Source organism: Nannospalax galili, unplaced genomic scaffold, assembly GCF_000622305.1.
Source record: "Nannospalax galili isolate Female #2095 unplaced genomic scaffold, S.galili_v1.0 scaffold261, whole genome shotgun sequence".
NCBI lineage: Eukaryota > Metazoa > Chordata > Mammalia > Rodentia > Spalacidae > Nannospalax > Nannospalax galili.
Genome location: NW_008345226.1, coordinates 1,552,814 through 1,570,309, shown reverse-complemented (window position 1 = coordinate 1,570,309; position 17,496 = coordinate 1,552,814). Strand labels below are relative to the sequence as shown.

The 17,496-nt window shown below is 38.8% G+C and overlaps 1 protein-coding gene across 4 annotated transcripts in view; it reads left to right on the top strand.

The window, feature by feature from the left end:
• LOC103740731 (leukocyte surface antigen CD47) overlaps window positions 1–17,496 on the top strand; it is a 73,530-nt gene that overhangs the window by 17,649 nt on the left and 38,385 nt on the right. For all 4 annotated transcript variants that reach the window (XM_029567516.1, XM_008841422.3, XM_008841421.3 and 1 more), the window contains exon 2: window positions 1,285–1,632. In XM_029567516.1, the coding sequence (XP_029423376.1) occupies window positions 1,398–1,632 (235 nt within the window). In that variant the 5' untranslated portion in view covers window positions 1,285–1,397. The remainder of the gene's footprint in view (window positions 1–1,284; window positions 1,633–17,496) is intronic.

Sequence of the window (17,496 nt, the reverse complement as noted above, 5' to 3'; positions counted from 1 at the left end):
GGTTAATATTTTAAATTCAAGAATACTTTATTTTTTGAGGGAAAAAATCAACAAACTACTTTTAAAATATTTATTGTTTTTATTTTATGTGTATGAGTGTATTTCCTGTAAGTGCACCCATTCCTGTAATGCCTGTGGAGGTCAAAAGAAGGCATCAGACCCCCTGGAACTGGAGTTACGGATGGTTGTTAGCCACCATGTGGGTGCTGGGAACCAAACCTAGGTCTTCTGCAAGAGCAACCATTGCTTTTAACTGCTGAGCCATCTCCTCAGCCCCAACAAACTACTTTTTAAACAAGCTTTGATAAAAAACCTAGGGATGTGGAAGACAACTGAAATTCTCCACATTTTTATCATTTGAGTTGAATAGTGAGCTGTACGTTGGCTGGCTCAGCCCTGTGTATAAAGGCTGCCACTGGTAGTTTATGTCATTGAGAAGATTTGAAGAGTATTCCCTACTCATTAGCAGGATCTGCTCTTGGTTTCAACTTGTTTCTTAGCTATTTTAGTGGTTTGTTGGACGAAGAAATACCTGTATTCTACATTAGGAAATTGTTCTGTAGATTCAATGAAATGTCAGGGTAGGAAAATGCCATTCAATTGTATGTAATCCTTTATGAGACTTGAATACAAAATGTCTATAGCTGTCTCTCTTTTGCAGTGAGAAATAGCCACAGAGAATTTTTTTTTTCCTCGTTAGTATTCTGAGACTTTTCATCCTCTTGGAAAGATAAGATTTGATTCATTCGACTTGCTTTGTATATTAAAGTACAGTAGAACTGGCCACTTTCTTTAGTTATGCAGCCTGAGTGTACAGATAAATTTCATATCACTTTAGCAAGTTCTATTTAGAAGTGAATAGAAGCTGGGACTGAATGTAATATTTGGTTTGGTTTTCTGTTCAAAAACTTCCCACAGTAAGGACAATATTTTCCTACATGTATCAGTAAATAGAAATGATTACTTCATAGCTTTCAAAGCTAGATACTATACCTTGCATGTTCCAACACAATTGCTGAATTTATCCCCCAAATGCATGACACTGTTTATTTTATTATTACGAATGAATAAAGAAAAGTTATAGTTTGTCTGCTAGCTATGCAGGTTAGTATAGAAATTATTTCTGTTTCTCACTTTGTTGGTTTTCTGCATTACTGTATGCACACTTAAATGAACAGTTGAAACATTGTTCTTTATCTTAGGATTTGTAATACCCTGATTATATATAGATTATATAGCACAGAATTGTATAACTAATGGAATACTTTTATTTTTATTTTCCAGGTTCAGCTCAGCTACTGCTTAGTAAAGTCAAATCTGTAGAATTCACTGGGTGCAATGAAACTGTCATCATCCCATGCTTCGTTCTTAATGTGGAGGCACAAAGCACTAAAGAGATGTTCGTAAAGTGGAAATTAAACAGAACATATATTTTCATCTATGACGGAAACGTAAACAATTCTACTGTTGACAGTAACTTTTCAAGTGCAAAAATCTCAGTCGTAGACTTACTCAAAGGAGATGCCTCTTTGAAAATGGATAAGCGTGATGCTGTCGTAGGAAACTATACATGTGAAGTAACAGAATTAATTAGAGAAGGCAAAACAGTCGTGGAACTGAAATACCGTATGGGTAAGTATGCAGTTTGTTTTGAAATTTGTGTTGACATGTGACTGTCACTGTGAGAGGGTTGGAAGGTGGGACCTTCAAGAGATGATTAGGTCATTAAGGGGGATTAAGGCACTTCTTAGGGAGGTGGGTTAGTCATCCCGAGAGAGTGGGTTATAGTAAAGCAATTCCACAGCTCCTGCTTTTTCTCATGCACACACTTATTCTTCATCCTGTTCCTCTACCATGCTGTGAGGTAGCATATGACCCTTACCAGAAGCTCAGCAGTTTCAACTGCACTTGTAGAACTTCTCAGCCTCAGACCTAGGAGCCAAAATAAAGCTCTGATCTGTTTCTAGATCACATACTCTCTGCATTCTGTTACAGCTCTAGAAACAAACTAGGTAAAACAGGAAGACTCTAGAAAAGCCTTACTTTCATGTGTCCTGCTAAAACAGATCCTGTTACAAGAGAGCAAAATAGTAGCCAGACGGGTTGGCTCACCTGTAGTCCCAGCCCTCTGGAGCAAGGCCGGCTTGGGCTACATAGCAAGTTCAAAGCCAGCCTGAGTTACATGGGACCTTATTTCAAAACAAACAAACATAAAAGTGGAGGGAGGAGGAGAAAAAAATGCAACAGGAATTTCTCAAACCAAAGTAAAAGGCCAGTTAATAAATTCTGATGTACTGTTAGTAGCTTTTCCTGAGTTCTTGCTTCTCTGTTCTGCTTTTCCTGGTAAAATCCACTCACTTTTCCTTCACGTGTATATTGTATGGTTCTTACTGTTGGTTCAGTACTGTATGGTTCTCCTGTTGTGGCGATAGGTCCTGGACTTGTCTACTCTGAGTTTCTGTTTGTTTCAAAAGTACTTTTTTACCTGGGCATGGGTGCTTCAGACTAGTGTCAGCACTCAAGAGACTGAGACAGGATGATTACAAGTTTAGGGCAGCCTAGACTACATAGTGAGTTCAGGTTAGCCAAAACTATACAGCAAGACCCTGCCTCAACAAACAAAGTTTTGGAAAGAAAATGTACTTCTTTTATTTGATTAATTTTAAAAACTCTTCCTGGTTATTTAGCCTTTTTGTGGTTCTGTTCTGTAACCTTTGACTAAGGATCAATGATTCCTTGCCGTGTTCCCTGTTCAAGGGATGAAGAGAAAGAAAGTGTCAGGTCAGTAATCCTGCTGATTCCTGGGGCTTCTGTGCTCAGCCTTGCTAAGCTGGCCACGATGGAAGTGGTGGGGGCAGGGTGTGTGTGTAGGGATCCGACTTAACCAAACTGAATATGGTCTGGTGATAGCATGCGGATTCTGCCCTCTTCACAAATGGGTTTGTGAGTTGTGTGCGCAGTGATGTTATCTGGAGTAAACAGTTGCCTTTTTTTTCTGTTTTGTACTGTGCTAACTGATTCTTTTTTTAACCACATACAAAGAATTCTAACATTTTTAAAGGGTGCATTTTAAAAGCTCTATTTAAATCACCAGGCATACTACTGATCTTAGGGTTGACTGCATTTTGAGAGCCTGCTCTGGGTAGGATCAGAGTAGTTGAATTAGGTCAGTTTCCATCTGTTCCCCTAGCTCCACTGTTAAGATGTTTGTTAGCAGATTAGGAAGGCGGGAGGGTGGCTTGATTAAGTACTCTAACAAGGGACTAGGAATCAGGTCTGAGTCACACACCCTTTTCAGAACTTACTCTTCATTCACCTGTGTCATTTTAGAAGTTACCTCACTGTCTCTAATATGGGGATGAATGTTCTTTGGTTTCCTGGGAATGTTAACAAGGTGCCAGCTCTCACATTGGCCTTGGGTAGGGTGAGAGAAAGGGACAGGGTGGCTCAGTAGGCAAGGAGAATTTGGAAGGCCTTTCTGCTCAGAAATCTCACATGCACTGTAACTTTATTGTTAGTGTTAATTTGGGCTAACTAGCTTTCTTTTCAAAATGTGTGACTTTCAGGAAGGTCTAGTCACTCAGGCACATGCACTGTGAGTGACAGAAAGGAGGTCATCCAATACCTAGTTGGAAGTTTTCTGAGAGTGGACAGTTTCATGGGAGTGAAAAGACAAGATATATGACTAGTAACTTTGGAGGTAATGTAGGTCACTGAGAGGAAAACTGATAAAAATAGAAGATATGATAAAAAGCCAGGAAATGGAATGGAGGTGAGAGGAAAAGGAACTTGCGGTATATGAGAAGCAGATCACGTTTATTTTGTGTGTGAGGATTTAATCTTTGTTTTCAAAATAGCCTACAAAATTAAAAGATGGGCTTCTTTGTGTATCATTGAGATGAGAAAGTGTTTTATTGTAGAGAATGTAGGCAATTCTACCAGAGGCTTGAGGCATTTGACGTTTCACCTATTTTCATTTTTAAAAATAATTATCTTTGCACATGAAGATTCAAAGACAGAAGGGGGCTGTATGCCCTTCACCCAGCCTCCTCCAGTGGCTGTATCTTACATAGTATTCCATAGTATCAGAACTGGGAAGTTCACAGCAGCCCTGGCAATGGGCATTCTCTGTCATTTCACCACATTTCTGTAACCGCAGCTGTTATTGTGATACAGAGCTATTCCATCAGCACAAACATCTCCCCATGCTAACCCTTTAGTCACTTACCAGACTTCCAATTATTCCTAGACTGGCAAACACTGATGTGGCATCGATTTCTGCACTCTTATCATTGTAGCAGTATCACATCAATGAAACTATATGACAGGGTCATTTATTTATTTATCTATTTATTTATTCATTCATTCATTCATTTATTCATTTATATTTATTTAAAGATTTTTATTTTTCAATTAGGTATGCATGTCTTTGAGTAGGTATATGCACATGAGTGGGTATGGCTTTAGAGGCCGGAAGAAGGTGCAGGACTTCCTGGAGCTGGAGTTAACAAGTGGTTGTAAGTCACTAGAATTCGGTCCTGGGAACCAAACTCAGGTCCTCTGGAAGAGCAATACATGCTCTAACCACTGAGCCTTCTCTCTAGCATAACAAGAATCTTTTAAGTTGGCCTTTTTTACTTGACAAATTGCCCTTAAGATAGTTGGTAGACTTCTTTTGTGGTTTATTTTTATTTTTAATTAAATTTATTATTTGACAATGCCACATATGTCTATAATGCTTACTGACCTGGTGGTGGTTTAACTAAGTTGTATTTCATGAGTTTCTAATAGCTTGTTTAACCACCCATCACAGGTCGTTTTGATCCTTTCCATTTTTGGGTTATTTGCTAAGTGCAGGTTCATTTTTAAAGAAAGTACTAACAGTTTTCCAGAATGTTCTTTTTTATATTATCACCAGCAATATGAGTGGCCTAATTTCTCATCCTTGCTATGATCTGGTATCACTATTTTACAACCAATTTCCCTTTTTAATAAATTAATTGTTTTGTTTTTTAAAATGTTTTACTGAGGCTGGAGAGATAGCTCAACAGTTAAGAACACTAACTGCTCTTGCAGAGGAACTGGGTTTGGTACCCAGCACCCACATGGCAGCTAACAACTATCCATAACTCCAGTTCCATTGGATCTGACACCCTCTTCTGCCATCTGCAGGCACTGCATGACACAGGTCCACTTACATAATGCAGGCAATACATTCATACACATAAAAATAAATAAAATATTAAATAAAATATTTAAAATAGGATGCTTTATTTTTAAATAAACATTCAGGGTATTAAATATCATGACATTTTCAAAAAAGTGTATTTAGTGGATTCTTCTTCCTCATCTCCACAGCCCCACTACTCTTGAACCCCTCTAGGAACTCCCTTGGAGTGCCCCAAATCTTTCTTTCATGTCTCATGTGAACTTTTGCCTATTTCCAACTTTGCTTATGATCTGATTTTACCTTCTCTTGATCTCTTTCCAGGTTTTTAGATTCTTCTGGTATTATTCCCACTTATATGTATATATGTTTATATAACAGACTAGGATCTACATATAAAAGAGAGCATGTAATTTTTGTCTTTCTGAATTTGGGTCACCTTACTTAATATTAAACTTTTCAAGATTCCTCTCTTTTTCTTTAAGTTTCATGATTCCTTTTTTTTTCTTTTACAGCTGAATAAAATCCTATTGTTTAAATATACCACATTTTCATTATCTACTCATCTCTTAGGGACATTTAGTTTGGTTCCATTTCCTTTCTATTGTGAATAACAAACTGTGTAACAAACATATATGTGGAAGTATCTCTGTGGTAGGATATAGAGTCCTTTGGGTATGTGCCCAGGAGTTATGGTATAGTTGAGTCACATAGTAGTTCTCTTATTATTTTGTAAATCTAACATAATTATATTCATAATGTTTACACTCTCACCAGCAGTGAATAAGGGTTCCTCTTTCCCCACATCCTCAGGAGCATTTGTTGTCAGATTTCTTGATCATAGCCATTTTGACTAGGTGAAGTGTTATACCAAAGTATCTTCAAGTTACATTTCCCTGATGACTAAAAGATGTTCAACATTTCTTAAAATGCTTATTGGCCATTTGTATGTCATCTTTTGAGAACTGTATGTCCATTTCATTAGCCCATTTATTGAGTGGCATTATTTGGACTTTTTCAGTGTTTAATATTTGGAGTTCTGTTTAAATTCTGAATATTAGCCCCCTGTCTGAAGTATATCTGGTGAAGATTTTCTCCTATTCTTTGGGCTGTCTGTTTGCTCTGCTGATAAATAGTTTCTTTTGCTATGCAGAAACTTTTTAATTTCATGTAATCCAATATGTTGGTTCCTGGTCCTAGTTCTGTGTTACTGAGGTTCTATGCAGAAAGTTCTTGCTTAAACGTATATCTTAAAGTGTATTCACTGTGTTTTCCTCTAGCAGTTTCAGTATTTCAAGTTTTAAACTAAGGTCTTTTATTTATTTCAAGTTAATTGTATAGTGTGAAAAACAAAGGTCTAATTCTACAGCGAAGTATCCAGCTTTGCTAAGATCATTAGCTGAATAAGCTGTCTTTTTTTCACTGGTGGTGTTCATACCTTTGTCAGAACTTAGGTGGCCATAGCTTAGTTGGTTTATTTCTAGATCCCCTGTTCTGTTGCATTGGTCTGCTTGTCTGCTTATGCCAGTTCCAGGCTGTCATTGTCACTGTAGTTCTGTTGAGATCAGATCTTGTGATACCTGTAGCTGTGTTTTTTCTCCTCTGGATTCCTTCCATGATTTGTGATCTTCTGTGCTTCTATTCTTGGATTGGTTTTCTAGTTCTGTGAATAATTACGTTGTAGTTTTGATGGGAATTATATTGAATCTGAGGATGACTTTTATTAATACAGCCATTTTCATGATATTAATTCTGCCAATTCTGGAGCAAGGAAAGTATTTTCCTTGCCTAGTATCTTCTTTGATTGTGTTTTTTGGTGTTTTAAAGTTTTCATTGTAAAGGTCTTTCACTTCCTTAGTTAGGTATATTCCTAGATACTTTATTTGGGGGATGGATTACGAATGCTATGCTTTTCCTAATTTCTTTCTCTGTGAGTTCACTGTTAGTATACATGAAGGCTACTGATTTTTGCATATTTATTTTGTAGCCTCTAACTTCACTGAAAGAGTTTATTGAATTTGAGAGTTTTCTTGTAGATTCTGTAGGGTCTTTTTAAGCATAGACTCATGTCCTCTGCCAATAAGAATGTGTGTTGGATAGCTTTAGTATCAACTTGACACACCTGGGTTGAGGGAGCCTCAATTGGGGAATTTCATCCATAGGACTGGCCTGTGGCCATGCCTGTGGGGCATCTTCTTGATTATCAAGTGATGTGGGAGGGCCCAGCCCACTGTGGGTGGTGTCACCCCTGGGCAGGTGGGCCTGTGTTGCATAAGAGAAAGCAAGCTGAGCGGGGGCCAGGGGAGCAAGCCAGTAAGCAGTGTTCCTCCATGGCCCGTGGTCCAGATCCTGCCTCCAGGTTCCTGCCCTGAATTCCTACCTTGGCTCCCTGATGAACTGTGACCTGGGAGATGTAAGCCAAATAAATTCCCTTTCCTCCCCAAGTTCATGTTGGTCAGAATATTTTGTCACAGCAATGAAGAAGCAATAGGATAGGGTAGCTTGACTTCTTCCTTTCCTATTTTTATCCTTATGTCTTTCTCTTGTCTTATTTCTATAGCTAAGACTTCAGTACACTGAATAAGACAGGTGAAAGTGAGCTTCCTTGTCTCATTCCTGATTGTAGAGGAAACGCTCTCAATTGTTCCCTTCATGTAATATTGGCTATAGGTTTGTATATAGCCTATATTATTTTGAGATATGATCCATCTATTCCTAATTTTCCCAGGACTTATCATGAAAGCATATTAACTTTGTCAAATTTCTTTCCTGCATCTATTGACATGATTATGTTATTTCTGTCCTTAAATTTACTTAAATGATGAATTACATTTGAATTGTTTATGTTGAAACAACCTTGCATTTCTGGAATGAAACCTACTTGGTCATGATAAATGATCTTAAAATATTCCTGAATTTAGTTTTCAGATACTGTGTTAAGAATTTCTGCATCTGGTTATCAGGAAAAATTGATCTGTAGTTTTCTTTTTTTATGTCTTTAGTATCATCCTAATACAGGCTTTTTAGAATGAATTTGGTAGTATTCCTTCCCTTCATATTTTGAAGAACAAATTGAGGAGTCTTGGTATTAGATCTTCCTTGAAAGTTTCATAGAATTCAGCAGTGAATCCATCTTACCTTGGGACTTTCTTTGTGGGGAGACTTTTGATTTTAGCTTCAGTATCATTGCTTGTAATAGACCTAAGTTTCTTATATCTTCTGGGATTAATTTTGGTAGGTCATAGGCATTTAGAAATTCATCCATTTTTTTCTAGGGTCTCCAGTGTTTTTGGAGTTTAAGTCAGCTGTTCTCTAATGTTCTGAATTTTCTTGGAGCTTGTTGTAATACTTTTTTCATCTCGAATTTTCTTACTTTGGGTCTTCTCCCCCCTTTCTTTTGCTTATGCCCCTTCCCGTGTGTGTGTGTGTGTGTGTGTGTGTGTGTGTGTGTGTGTGTGTGTGTGTGCATGCTGTGACCACCAGAGGCCAGGAGAGGGTGTTGGATTCCATGGAGTTGGAGTTATAGATGGTTGTAAACAACCCAACATGGGTGCTGGAACCAAACTCTGGTCCTCTGGAAGAGTGGCTTAACTCTTAAGTGCCAAACCATCTCTCTAGTCCTCTCCCACTTTCTTTTTGTCAGTTTGGCTGTTTTTCAGTCTTACTAACTTTTGCAAAGAACCAGTATTCCAAAGAAGGATATATATTATCTATGTGTTGGATGGAATAGTCTCTATATATCTGTTAAATCTAAATAATCTATTGCATAATTTAGCTCTGAAGTTTCTTTGCTTGGCTATAGTTTGGAAGAGCTATCTAAATATAAGAAGGAGGATTGAAGTCCCCACTATTATTGTGATAGGATTTATGTGGCTCTTCGTGCCCTTTTAATGTTTGTTTTATGAAATTGGGGTCTCCAGTATTTGGAGCATACAAGTTTACAATTGTTCTATCTTCTTGGTAAATTTTTCCTTTTGTAGATATGGAGTACCTCCTTATTCTTTCTGATTAGTTTTAGTGTGAAGTCTATTTATCAGATACAAAGATAGTTACGCCTGCTTGTTTACAGCTTCTGTTTGCTTGGTAGCTTGTATTTCATCTATTGATACTTGGTTTTGGACATATTTGCTAGCTAAGTGTGTTTCGTGGAGACATCAGATAGTTGGTTCTTGTTTTTTAATCCATCTGGTTAGTCAGTATCTTTTTATTGGTGACTTGAGGCCATTTATATTTAAAGTTATTATTGAAAGAAGTTTTTCTATTTCCTAAGAATTAGTTAGGCCATGTTTTGTTTTGATGGGTTATTGGTATTTTTCTTTCTTCTTCCCTATTACTTTGAGATTTGCTGTTTTATTGTGTTGTGCATGGCTGATTCTTTCCTGGCTCTGCTTTGCCCATCTGCTCCTTTCACAGAGTATACACTTTAATGTGTTCTTGTGACAGAGACTGCATCTCTTCTTCCTGTACAGTAATCCTTTAAGAGTACTCTTCAGTGCTGTCTTAGTTGTCATTTGCCTTCATTTGTGCTTGTCTTGAAATATCCTTGTTTCTCCATCAATTCTGAGAGATAGATTTACTGGTGTATTCTTGGTTCACAGTTACTTACTTTTAAGACTCGAAATATATCATTCTGTGTTCTGGCTTCTAGGCTTCCTGATGAAAGGTCTGAGGTAAGTCAGATATTCCTGCCTTTGTATGTGAGTAGGAGTTTTTCTCAAGCATTTTTCCTACTTTTTGTATTGTTTCTTTACTTTGTGTTTCTAACACAAAGTGATGTGATGTGTTGTGGAGAGATTCTTCTCTGGTCATGTCTGTTTGGAGTTATGAAGGGTGTCTGCTTCATTCTCTAATGTTGAGATGTTTTCTCCTATAAAATTTTCTACATTAAGTTGTCTGTTCCTTTTGACTTTATCTCTGTTCCTTCTTCTGTACCATGAGTTGTTGGGTTTGGTCTCTTGAATGTATCCCAGACCTCTTGGAAATATTGTTCATGTTCCCTGATTTTTTTCCCTTTTACATATCTGATTGTATTATTGCCTCCATTGTGTCCTTCATCCCTGAAATTCATTTTTCTGTATGGTTTTGTCTGTTGGACAATGCTTTCTGGTGTGTTTTTATTTGATTGACCATTTCATTTCCAGTAATTTTCTTTGGTTTTTTATCAGTGTTTCAATTTCCTTGTTGAATTTTTCTTATATATTTTGAAATTTCTTCTCCAATTCACTGTTTCATTCACTTTTGACACTGTCTTGTTTTAGATAGATTTCCTTAGGTTAATATCTTAAGTCTTCTATAAAGTCATTAATCATTTTTTAAAATAAAATTCTATCTTCTTTTAAAGACATTTCAGATATCTTTATGATTTTAGTTTCCATTTTAAGGGGATTAGGAGGTTGGGAGTGGGTTGTGGTAGAGAATTGTGTCATATTCTTTGTGCTTCTTTGTCTTATTTGTTCATCTATTAGAGTGAAATTGTCTTCAGTTTTCATTTCCCCTTCTTCCTACTCTGTATGTTTTGCTTTCTGTGAGTCTTCCTGGAGGGATGTCTACATGAAGTTCCACTGTGGAGATGGATGAAGTTTGGTATTGAATTCCAAATGGGGTTGCTGAGATGATCAGGGCTTGTCTAGATGACAGCAGGATGATTGATGGGACTACATGCTGACCACCAGGGCTACCAGATGAAGTCAAAATGACCAGCCTCACTCTGAACCCTGTAAACTACTGGGGAGTTGAGTCAAAGCACCAGTTCTACTCTGCTGGAGTCAAAGACTTAGTCTAGTGATAAACTCTGAAACCTCTGGAGTGAAAGATCTGTACCTCAGTGACTTCCTGGACCATTGGAGCCAAAACCTCAGTCCACAGTTAAGTTGGGAGCCCCTATGGTCAAAGCCTTGTCCTACATGGTGTTTGTTTTTGTTACAGCATTTTCATATATTGATATTATTTCAATTTGCTCTTTATTGTCCCCCTCACTACCCTGCCCTTACTGACTACCCCCTCTTTTCCATCTCCTAATTACTTCAAAACTAAGTCTCCCTTTTGGCTTTTTGGTCACATATGTTCCATCATCCTCTCTGTTTCCTCCCTCCCCTTTACTTTAGACCACTTTCTTCCTTCACAGCAATATATGTGTGTATATATGTATATACATAGACATATCTCATGTGTGTATACATATGTATATATACACATATATAAAATAAATATCTACTTACATAGTCTATGTAAATTAAAATCTACATCTCCCCATACATTGGAGAAAGTGTGATGTTTGTCTCTGCCTTATTTCACTTAATGTGATGATCCTCACTTCTATCCAATTTCTTGCAAATGTTGTAGTTCTATTCTTCCTTATCATTGACTAAAATTCCATTTTGTATATCTACTGTTAATGTGTTGATAGACATGTAGGCTGGGTACACATATTGGCCATTGTGAATAGTGTAGCAATAAAAGAACCCTTTGATTTTACCTAGGAGTGCTAAGGCTAGATCTTATAGTAGTTCTGTTTTTTGTTTTGGGGGGACATCCATACTGATTCCAGAGTAGCCGTACCATTTTGTATTGTCACCTACAGTGTACCAGGTTCCACTTTTCCTGCAACCTTACCAGCATTTATTGTTTTTCTTGATAATAACCATCCTGGCTGGAATGAGATGAATATCAACACTGAGAATGTTGAGCAGTTTTTCAAGTGTTCTTTGATTTTTTTTTCTTTCTCCCTCTGAAAACTGTTCACTTCCACAGTCTGTCTCTTTATTGGATGATTGGGATGATTTGTAATGGATAGTTTTTCTTTCTCTAAGAACTGCCTCCAGACTGCTTTTTACTGAATGAGTTGGGAACATTTTGGTGTTTATTTTTTGGAGTTCTTTATGGTTTCTAGCTAATAATCCACTGTCCAGTGTATAGTTGGCAAAGATTTTCTCTCATTCCATAGGTTGTCTCTGTTCTTACAGCTATTTTTTGAGTGTGAAATTAGTTAGTAAAATAACCCTCAGCATAAAGAAGTAAAGTGGGGCAAGACTTTTGTTGGGGAATATATATTTGGTACAGTAACAATGCTCATTTTGTAGACTTCGAGGATAAGGCATTAGAAACCGCTTTTCCTAAGTTGTTCTTTTTTTGCAAATATAAGCATGAATGAGGAAGAGAAATCACTGGTACTGAATTGAATTCCAGTCAATACAGCAGAAGTACTGCTGATCACTTGTTGCTTTGGAGCACTGGGACTGATGATGTGGGAGCACTGTAAGGTGTTCTAGGTACTTCTAGTGCCAGCACCCAAGGCTTGAGCTTAAAAATTTGCTTTTCATTTATTATTTATTTATTTTTATACTTTATCATTTCCTAACATAAGAAAACTTTGATAAGAAACTATCAGGTTTCATTATTACATTTTCATACATGCATATAATGTATTTTGATCATATTCATCCCATTGCCTTCTCTGTCCACCTTCCATTCTCACTAATCCCTTTCTTCCCAAGTAACTCCCTTCTACTTCATGCCCGTGTGTGTGTGTGTGTGTGTGTGTGTGTGTGTGTGTGTGTAATCCACTGAGTTTCGTCAGGTTTGCTTATAGGAGCACCACAGGTGAGGGGTTATTTATAGGAGCGTGGGCAACTTACCAGTGACTATGCAATTGAAGAAAATCTCTCCTGCACTCCAGCAATCATTAATTGCCTATAGATGCTCAGGGAGGCACCATGCCTCATGAGACTTGTCCCCTTCCATATAGGATATTGATAGGACCAGTCTTGTGCACATCTTATATAAGTGACCATAGCTGCTGTGAGTTCAAGAGTGTAATGGCCATGCTTAAAAGACATCATTCCACAACACTAGACTGGGTCCATCCTTAGGCCCATATGTTATTTCTGCTCCCTCTTCTGCAATGGTTGTGAGCCTTGGAGGGGTGGTAACAGATGTCCCATTTATAGTTGAACACTCAGTAGTTAGTTGCTCTAAAGACCATTGGTCCTCAGTATTTCTAGCAAAATGAGAATGCCATCTCCATTGCAGAAATGTCTGAATCATAAATAAGGCCTCTTAAAGATTTGCTGAGTACTAACAAGTGCCAGGTGCTGTGGTAGACACTATACATTCAGTGATGTGGAAGATGCTGCTCCTGAGTTCAAGGTAGTCATGACAGAACAAATAACAAGAGTAGAATGACCTCTGTTTATCTTGGTACATCACAGATGCTCTATTTGTGTCATGTGCTGTGCTTTTCTCAAAGGCCTGGGACACAGATGCAAGTCTTACCTTTCTCTGTAGGGAAAGCAAACGAGAATCAAGGTAATGGGCTCAAGGTCTGCATCACATCCAGGATTTTAGCCTAGACCTCTCTGGCTTTAAAAACATCATAACATATGTTTCCTGTGAAAACTTTTTTTGTCTTTTTAAGACAGGGTCTCCCTGTAGCCCCAGCTGGCCAGGAACTTGCTATGGAGACCAGGCTGGCCTTCATCTCACAGAGATCTGCCTGCCTCTGCCTCCCATGTGCTGAGATTAAAGGCATGCACCACCATACCCAGCAACCTGTGAAAACATTTTGTAACTAAATAGTAACTGTAAATAATACTATTTTTAAAATTAGTTATTAATATTTATATTATCAATGATACAGAGAACTTAGAAAAATTATTTATTCTAAGTACATAAGCCATTCAGATTTTGTTTAAAAAGTCAATTCAGTAATTATTCCCAGTTCTATTGTTGTCAAGAGGATGTATGCTCTGTTCACATGATGACATGAAGACACTGCAAGGTACTAATGTTAGTTTTATAGTGCTGTACAGAGAATTTCCACAGACTCTGAAAGTTTAAGCAACTATCCAATTGGATAGAGGCCTTTCCTGCATGATGGTAAAAGGCCTCCTTCATGACATAATTCTTCCATTTGTGTCAGTTGGCTCAGATAATGCTGGATTAGTCTTAGAGACCAGTAAAAACTGACCCAATCTCCTGGTCCTCCTCCAGATTAGAAGGATTCCCTATAATGTGGGTGTTTTGTTTTTTCTTTTCTTTTGTCTTTTTGAGACAGGGTCTCCCTGTAGCCCCAGCTGACCTGGCTCTGGCTATGTATAGACCAGGTTGACCTCGAACTCACAGAGATCTGCCTGCTTCTGCCTCCCAAGTGCTGAGATTAAAGGCATGTACCACCACACCCTGCAGTATAATGTGGATTTTACTCCATATAAGATTATGTTCAGAAAGGCTGCCTCCCCTACTGCCTGGATTAAGAGACCCTGAAAAATTACTGATTAGTCTCTCATAAAATATCTCCAGTCTCTTCAACACATCCAGGCTATAGTCCACTCTAAATCTGGATTCCTCCTAGTTCCCTCCTATACCCTGTCTATACCCTGTCACCTGTTCCATCCAGGAGATTTGATAGACATCAAAAAGTTCCAAAAGGAGAGAGACAGCAGGTCCTGGTTCCATTACTGGTTTGACTAGAATTCATCACTGACCATCTTGCTTACAGGTCTCTCCTTCTCCTCCTGAGTCCAATGATTGGGCCTTGCCTAATTAACTGGTTGTTAAACCTGATCAAACAACAGATAGCCTCTGCCAAATTAATGTACCTGAGAGCCCAGTACAACCCCCTGTCACCTGAGGATATTGAGTCAACATTTTGACTCTGTCCTAAGACCAGGGAGGAATGAAATGGCAAAGCTGACTCCATTTTGTTCTAGCTGACTTTTGCTTTACCCTGTGTTTCTGCCTAGTTGCCCCCCAACCCCTGCTCTAACTATAATCAACCAATCAGAATCAGTCCCATGAAAGCCACACCTTTCAGGGTGTACATTCAGGGGGTACATTGTTTCTATGATACTGAGAAATTTCCAACTAGCCTAGTACCACATCCAAGTAGCTCATTCTCTTACCCAGCTATACCTACATCTCCATGGAGCCCATTTTCGCTGCAATTCTGAGAAACTTGTTTTTCCTAACCAAAACTTTTTGTTAACTGAAAACCTCTTTGTTTACTGATCTGCTCCTCGTCTGATGGAACTATGGAGATCTAATGTAACTATGGTTATTGGCTTTGTCCCTGGCATAATGTAATTGTGGCTTTAGCTTTATAAACCCCACTCTGCCTCCCCTCAGGGTCGAGAATTCTATTGGGTGTTAACCCATCTCTTACCACTGGCTAATAAAGGACTCCTGATTTGACCATTTCTATGTGGTGCTCTTCTGTGCCTCTCATTCAGTATCACAATAGCAATTATGAGAAATCAAGCATATTCAGTCTTACATGCAGAGAGAGAATTACATGGGCATGTATGTCAGGGATTTGATGGATCACCTTAGAATTCTATTTGGTCAAATGACTACAGACTAGGTTAACCATGTGGACACATCAGATAAGTCGTCATAATCCTGAAGCATCAAGTAAAACCATGATTTGAACTTTAATGGTATAAATTTTTTGTGCTCTTTTGTGACGCTGTTATTTGCTGTGTTGTAGGGTTTGCATGTATGGGCGGCCCCTTCACCTTTTCAGGTTAGTCCATTTTTGGTAGTGAAATAGAGAAGTAGCATCCTAGATTCTTAATTGCTGGTAACAGAAGTTAAGTACCCACAGACCACACTCTCTTAGTATAATTGCTTTGCTTTTCCAGTAGTGAGAAGTTCATTTTCCTGGGTGTCATTCTTCCCAATGAGGAATTGGAGCTTGGAGGAGTGTAAGGGACGTTGGTTAGCCATAGCTTGTGTGGAATAAGAGTGAATGCTCATGGAGTATCTTTCATGATCCTGAGATGGGATGGAAAAATCTCTGATACTGTTCTTAGATTGTTTCATGCTTAATTAATTTTCTTAGTGCCATAGAAAGTCAGAACTGAAAGGCATCTTAGACTAAGTGTCTTGCCTCTTGCTCCCACCAGGAGGAAAAGTTAATGGCTCTTCCATAGCAAATCAGTTGCTTAATGGATATCTTAAGTACATTTATATAAAACATTGGGGCTTTCCCCTAGCATTTTTTATTCTTTTTGAGACAAGTTCTAGCTATGCAGTTCAGGCTGGCCTTGAACTCAATTGAACCCAAGATCCTCCTGTCTCAGCCTCTTGAGTGTTGAGATTGCAAAACTATAACATAGTACCTCGCTCAGTTGATTCTTAAATCAGCTCAATTGATTATTTTTTATTTTAAACTTCACAGATTGTGATTTCATCTCTAGAAGCTCAGTTAGGTGTTTTACATTTTCTATAGGGTACAGGTAAAGGGCTGTAGAAGAGTAACAGAAAAATGATGGAAAAACCTCTTGGTGCCTAGGGATGGGAAAGGTCCAATGACAAGCCCTGGGTTCCCAGGACAATGTGTGGAGTCAGAACCTTAGTTGGGCATCACCTTGATGGGGGGACGCCCATTGTTCAGAAGCAGTTTTCCTAAGACTAGAAACTGAAAAGGACAGAAACCTCTCCTGTCCTCAGCATAAGTCCAGTACAGAGGTAAAGCCACTGCCATGCACAACCCAGGACCTCAGGGGACAGGGTTGCAGGGAATGCAGCCACTCAGAGGAGGCTGAAACTGCTGTCCTCCAGCCTCCAGGCTGCTCCACCATCAGCCCACCAGAGAAGAATGTGGAACTGTGACTCATGGTTGGGGACCACAGCTCCAGTTCACAGGAGGGAACCACAGCTCCAGCTCATGGGAGGAGACCAGTGCTCCAGGTTCATGGGTGGGGACCACAGCTCCGACTCACAGCAGGTTACTGCTCCAGGTTCACAGGAGGGCACCGTCTTTCCAGCTTCACGGGAGGGGACCACAGCTCCAGGTCACAGGAGGAGCTGAATTAATGTTTAATGTCCAGCTCAGTGATTCTCAGTTTTCCCACCATAATAGATTGAAGAGAAAGAAAGATAACACAATCATGTCAGTATTGGGAGCTAGACTCCAACAGACACCTGCAGCAGTGATTTTAAACAGAATCATGGGCATCCCCTCTGTCCCCATATTTCGGACCAGAGAATTTGTGCAAACCTTGGTGTGGACACTGGAGGGTATGTGAAACTTGAATAAACCTCTGGGTGATTCTGATAAGCTGCAAGTACCAATCTTTTAGACCATAATGTCATCTATTGTGCATCCCACTTTCTTGCAGTCATTGAACTGTCCTTCTCTGTTTCCCGTTATTTCTTCATAGAATCTCACAGTCCTTGCGTAGTCGTCTAATCTTGACTCAGCATCTCACCCACAAGTTCTCTTTTACCCTGGCAGTTAGTCATTTCCACTTGCTACCTAAAGGCTTGGTGTGAGGAGACAGTTATTTCCTGGAATTCTCTGTCAGGCAGTTCCAGGTTTTTGTTAAGTC